The 5,953-nt window shown below is 41.4% G+C and overlaps 1 protein-coding gene across 1 annotated transcript; it reads left to right on the forward strand.

Annotated features, from left to right (window-relative positions):
- Window positions 1-2,673: 2,673 nt before the first annotated feature.
- LOC115841279 (olfactory receptor 8S1-like) lies at window positions 2,674-4,845 on the forward strand. The gene is made up of 2 exons (XM_030835015.2): window positions 2,674-2,742; window positions 4,039-4,845. The coding sequence occupies exons 1-2, from the start codon at window positions 2,674-2,676 to the stop codon at window positions 4,843-4,845; spliced, it is 876 nt and encodes a 291-aa protein (XP_030690875.2).
- The last annotated feature ends 1,108 nt before the right edge of the window (window positions 4,846-5,953 follow it).

Here is a 5,953-nt window from a genome sequence, read left to right on the forward strand (position 1 = left end):
AATATTTTAGGTGTTTGGCTGATGCTCTGATAATCTTATGGGTTTTATTAATTCTTTACAGTATTCAACAGTGGAGCCTATGAGAGATTAAATCAGCTTCTAAAGTTCAGAAATTCCACTGGATTTCATCTCAGGATACAGCTGCTAGACTTTACCTGAAACCACAGTCTTGTACAAATCCTACCCTATTCTGGATATAATGGATTCCCCTCACTTCCTTACTGATTTCTCCTAAGAGTTTTCTCCTTTAAATTATATACATATGAACACCCCTCTCAGTTTCTGTTTCTCAGGATCCCAACCTAAGACACCATCTAACCCTCAGTCAATCTTTCCAACCCCACCAGAGGGCAAGTTGTTACCCAATTGGTGAGTTAGGGAGAAGAAGCACTGCTCAACTCCACCTTTCTCCTCTTTCCCATTTGTCCATAGAGAAGGTACACGCTAGTTTATTCCTTTGGCCATGTGATAAAATTAGTGGAGCAAGTTCACCCTGTTGAGACATGTATGTTAACCTGTGCTATCTATGGTGGGATGCATAAATAAGCCTAATTCAGGGGGAGTGGTAGCTATACTTACAACTCAGTAGAGCATGTATGTGTGTGTGTGTTCCTTATGGTCAGTCAATGGGATGTCAAGCTCACTGAGTTATTCCTGAGTTTGCAAATGTTTTTCTCTGTGATTAGGCCATCCATATTTACTAATTGTTGTTTATGTAAATTAGTCTCCTGTCCTTCTACATAGACTGAGAGCTAGGAGTACTATCTTCTTCAGTGTTTACATTTCAAAGAGATAGTTCTCAGGACCTCGAGAAAGACAGGCAAGAAGCTGAGAGAAGATTTACATTCATTTTAAAGAGGCAGAGAAAGAATTTACAATTTCAAGTTTTTAAAGCAAATGTTCTCAGAAAAGGGAGATCAGGGCCAGCAAATGCTCTAAGAAAAGGGAGGTCAGGGACCTATATTCAGGAAAAACCTATTTAAGGTTTAGTCAAGCTGACTAAGGTTTAGTCAAAAACCTATTTAAGGTTTAGTCATTAAGATTATATTTGTCAACACACACATACTTGCATATAAGGAAACTTCTAAGATAATGAGGTCAAAAATTTGCTTCTGGCTGAACTCCAAGGAATTCAAGGAATCAACTCAGCTGTATCCTGGGCTTGCATGATCAGGTACCCACCCAAATTGTATTTCTATGTACTTTTCTTAGGATTCAGAGCAGCCCAAGTTTATAAGAATCTAAAAAAGGATTTTGAAATCTTAGCCAGGGAGACTCCTGGCACATACACTAATATACTTTTTTTTTTCCCCCCTAATACTGTCATGTAGATAGACAAGAGCTTTTCTTCAGAGAAAAGAGTTGTTGCTCTTTTCCACCTGCATGGTTTATTGAGACATTCTGTTAACAGGTCAGAGCACCTAGAGGGTTCTCTCCACTGGGGAAGAGGAGAGCTAGGTCTGCCTTGATATCTCCTGAGCCACTTATCTCTACTCTTTATCTCTTCCTCTCTGTGTCTCCTTTGCTCTGTACTTTGAGCTTTCCTGCAACTCTGCTCTTACAGTGAGATCATCCTTCCCCCATCCATCTACGTCTCTCCCTCTTTGATCTGGTTTTTCTCTATTTACTAACATGCTCTGATCTGCCCTCAAAATTAACTCTTGTCCTCTCCTTGAGAATATTGAGGGATTAAAACTAAGGCAACGAATAACAAATAAGTCTGTCATAACCAATGTACACTGAGCACCGCACATAAGTTATATAAATAACTTCTTAAAACCATATAAGAGAGGTATTACTATATGCCATTTTATGGATCAGAAAATTGAGACAGGGAAGCCTTAAAGACTTTCCAAAGATCATACAACTAGTAAGAAACAGAACTAGGACTTGATGACTTGACCCCAGGTATGTCTCAGGCCATAGGAAGAGACACAGGAGAGGTTCAGGAAAACAAAATCTATTGTACTCAGAGGTACTAGAAACAGTAGGCATGGCACACCACACAGGGCCATGTGGGGAAGCACCAGCACTGGTGAGGAGGCAGAAGGGGAGAGAGAGAGAGAGCGTGGCCTAGAGCCTTTACTGGGCTTTTCACTAGAAGGCAAGGCAGGGCAGGAACAGTTTGGAACTGGCTAGGTTGAATAATTTTGGGAGGCTCCGTGCTATAGGGGTGGTCCCTGGTTGCCTGGTACCTGGCCCTGGGATGTTTAAGGCAGACGAATATTGTTTCCTGGCTTGTAAGGGCTACATAGAGGAGATATGGCTGTGAATTGGTTAGTGTGTATATTAAAGGCATTCTCCATGCTAATTCCTTTGCTATCTCTCTAAGAATTAGCTATCCCTGGTGAGAGGCAGACTCTCCACAGCCAGAAAGTTTAATGTCAAAATATCACATTATACAAAAAATTAAAAATATAAACAATACACTGAGCCAGCTCCTTACTGGCAGTTCTCAAAGCATATTTTACAAGCCAATTAAACATCTTTGTCACTGAATCTGAATGAATTCTGCCAACGTGTCTACTGATTGGCTCATTGGATTATGTTCACAGGTTAATTGGGACTTGGTAGCTAACAAGGGCTTGATTGCTGGGTGAAGAAACAATTGGAGAAAAGTCTCAGTCTCCCTTAAGTAATTAATTGCATCAGCCATAAGACAGGAAGGCCAGAATGAACCAGCTGACTGAGCCAACAAGTTTGAATAGTGATCTTGAGGCTGAGTTTGTGTCTCAGTGTCAGGTCAGAGCAAGTGAACCTGGGCAAGTTCTGGGTTAGCATAAGTTAGCTAAATCTGGTATGAGAACACAGAATGTAGCAAGGTCTGAATATAACACTCTTAAATAGAACTTAATTATGGATCTGTAGAGGGGAATAAGTAATCATGACCAATTGAGACAGGTGCCTTTCCACAGTAGAACATCTGGGGTATCTCTGGACTAACTTCCTTGTGCTCTAATTTCTAAATTTTAAAACTTTAACATATTTTTAAATGTTTTAACATCATGTGACTTTTCTAGGAGAAGAAGAAAAAATAACCAAAAAAATTCTCATCTTAATTAAAATAGTACCAAGTCTCTGTCCCTCCATCCAAGGATGTTTTCCTTCACACGTTCAGCCAGCACCTCCAAAAACCTCAATTTCAAACACTCTCCTACCACAGTCACGTCTCTGTCTGATTCATTTAATTTAGTGTTCCTACACCAACCATTTTTCATATGCATTGAGAACACTAATCCTTTATGTCGACCACATTTTCATTTCATACCACTCATATCCTTACTTCTCTCATTACACAGGCAAGATTCATTCATTTAATCACCAAGGAAATTTCTTAACTCCATAACCCATCTCTCCTTTTATTACATCACATGTCTGACATAAATGCAATGACTGACTTACTCTCCACATATACCAAACACGAGAAAAATCACATAAGAGTGACCACTGGACTCAAATTTATAACCAAAAATCTGGACTATACTTCACCACTGCAACTAATCCAAAGTAGTTATTTCAAACACCAGTCTCCCCCTGCATACCCCCACTGATGACTTTACCTTTCACCTAATTGACAATATAGAGGCTATAAATAGGAAACTCCCTACCCTTCCAGATACAAAAACTTGCCTGTATCTTTCTCCACACTCTTTGCTTTCCTTCCTCTAACAGTGGATCAAGCATCCCTATTCCCAAGGTAAACTCCTCCACTTATTCTCTGGCTCCTATTGACATTCCCCTTTCAATAAATTCAGCCCTTCCACCTACATTAGCAAGTTCTCTCTGCATCTGCAAATGCTGTAATCTATCATCTATCTAAATATTTTATTAAAGACTGAGCAGCACCAGCTTGATCTAGAGTTGAGGGTGTAGAATATAAGAAAATCAAAGATACTGTTGAGTCTAGAGAGTTAGTGAAGGTGGTTCAAAACTTGAACTTGGATCCCAGAGTCAAGAAATAATGTGTATAGAGAAAGGATTTAAGGCCCAGAGGAAATAGGCAAAAAATGAGGTTCGAAATGCTAATTTCATTCCAAGGGAAAGTTTCTTCTTTTTGAGAAACACAGCACCATCACCAAGTTCACCATCCTCAGGCTATCTGCTGACCCCCACATCCAGGCTCTGCGTTTTGTGCTATTCCTTGGGGTTTACTTCCTAACCCTGATGAAGAATCTGGTGATGCTGCTGGTGATCAGTGCTGATTCCCGTTTCCATGTACCTATGTACTTCTTCCTAGGACAACTCTCCTTCCTTGATATCTGCTACTTCTCAGTCTCAGTGCCCAAGTTGCTGGAAAATCTCTTGTCTAAAAAGAAAGCAATCTCAGTAGCAGGTTGCATGGCCCACATCTCCTTCGTTTCTGCCTCTGAGGGCGTTGAATCCTTCCTGTTCCTAGCAATGGCCCATGACCACTATGTTGACATTTGTCATTCTCTGGTATTCAGTCAGGTGATGAGAAACCACCTGTGTGTGGGACTGCTGTTGGCCCAGTGGGGCCTGGGCTTTCTGGATGATCACATCAATATCTTTGGAGCTGGCTCTTTAGAGTTCTGTGAGACCCACACTGTCTCCTATTTCAGTTGTGAGCTGCCCTCCCTCTTCCCTCTAGCCTGCTCCACCAATCTCACTGTGCTGGCCTGGTCTTATGTCACACACAGCCTTGGAACCGTCCTCCTTGTTTTCTTCTCCTATTCTCACATTGTGTCTACCATTCTGAGCATCAACTCCACCACAAGCAAACACAAGGATTTCTCCGCCTGTTCCTCCTACCTCACTGTAGTATCTTGTCTAAGTCTTAGATTTTCACTTGAGCAACTGGGTAAAAATGGTGGCATCACTTACTAAAATCAGCATGATTGGGGGAAATGCACAATAGAAGGGTGAAAATTAAGGATTTGATTTTTTGTTAGTTTGGCTAGTTGCATTTTGGCTAAGCTGCTTAAGATGCTTATTAGACATTAAAGTGGAATGTCAAGTTGTACGTATTATTTTGACATTCTGGGGAGAGGTCTGGGCTAATATTTGGCATATATGTGGTATTTAGAGTTATAAGAGTAACATAGAACATCTAAGGAAAATGAAGTGAAGAGGAGGTCCTGGGAATGAGATCTGGAGCAGTCCAGCATTTCTAGTTCAAGTTGAGAATGACCCAGCAAGAGAAACAGGAGCAGCAGCCATTAAATAAGAAGGAAAATCAGGAAATTTTTGTGTCACAAAATCCAAGGAAAGAGAATGCTACAAGGAGGATAGAGAGGTCAGCTGTGTTGGATGCCACTGAAAATTCAAATAAGAAGAAAGCAGAAAAATTACCATTGGGTTTTGCAACGTTGGTTTTAAAGTGGTTGACAGTATTGACAAGAGAAGTTTCAGCTAGCTGGAATAAGATGAGGAGAGAATGGCAAGTGAAAAAGTACAAAGAGCCCAAAAGGACATTTTCGATACCCCTTTCTTCCTACTACACAAGAGCACAGCTCCTCTAGTCTTCACTTCAAGACATTCTCTTCCCTTATAAAGCTTCTTTCTTGGGCTTCCCTGGTGGCGTAGTGGTTGAGAGTCTGCCTGCTGATGCAGGGGACACGGGTTTGTACCCCGGTCCAGGAAGATCCCACATGCCGCGGAGTGGCTGGGCCCGTGAGCTGAGCCTGCGCCTCTGGAGCCTGTGCTCCGCAACGGGAGAGGCCACAACAGTGAGAGACCCGCGTACCGCAAAAAAAAAAAAAAAGTTTCTTTCTTTCCTTTTCTACCAGGAGCCTTTCAATAGCCTTCAACCTTCCCGGTGGCCTCAAGAGCGTATCCTCCAGCCACATTTCCTAGACCACAAATTTAGGATTAAAGAGCTAGTAGACAGGGGACAGAAATAAGAATAAAGCAGAATAACTAAGAGAAAAATCAAACTACTTGAGCCAGTTCCATTCTCCAGCTGAGCATTTAAGACTCCTTGAAGAAATGGCTT

The sequence above is a fragment of the Globicephala melas genome, chromosome 10 (assembly GCF_963455315.2).
Source record: "Globicephala melas chromosome 10, mGloMel1.2, whole genome shotgun sequence".
Classification (NCBI taxonomy): domain Eukaryota; kingdom Metazoa; phylum Chordata; class Mammalia; order Artiodactyla; family Delphinidae; genus Globicephala; species Globicephala melas.

Coding starts and splice junctions, on each gene's coding strand:
- LOC115841279 (XM_030835015.2), top strand. CDS start 2,674: ATGAACCAGCTGACTGAGCCAACAAGTTTGAATAGTGATCTTGAGGCT. Junction 2,743..4,038: donor AGTTTGTGTCTCAGTGTCAG/GTCAGAGCAAGT, acceptor TTTCATTCCAAG/GGAAAGTTTCTTCTTTTTGA.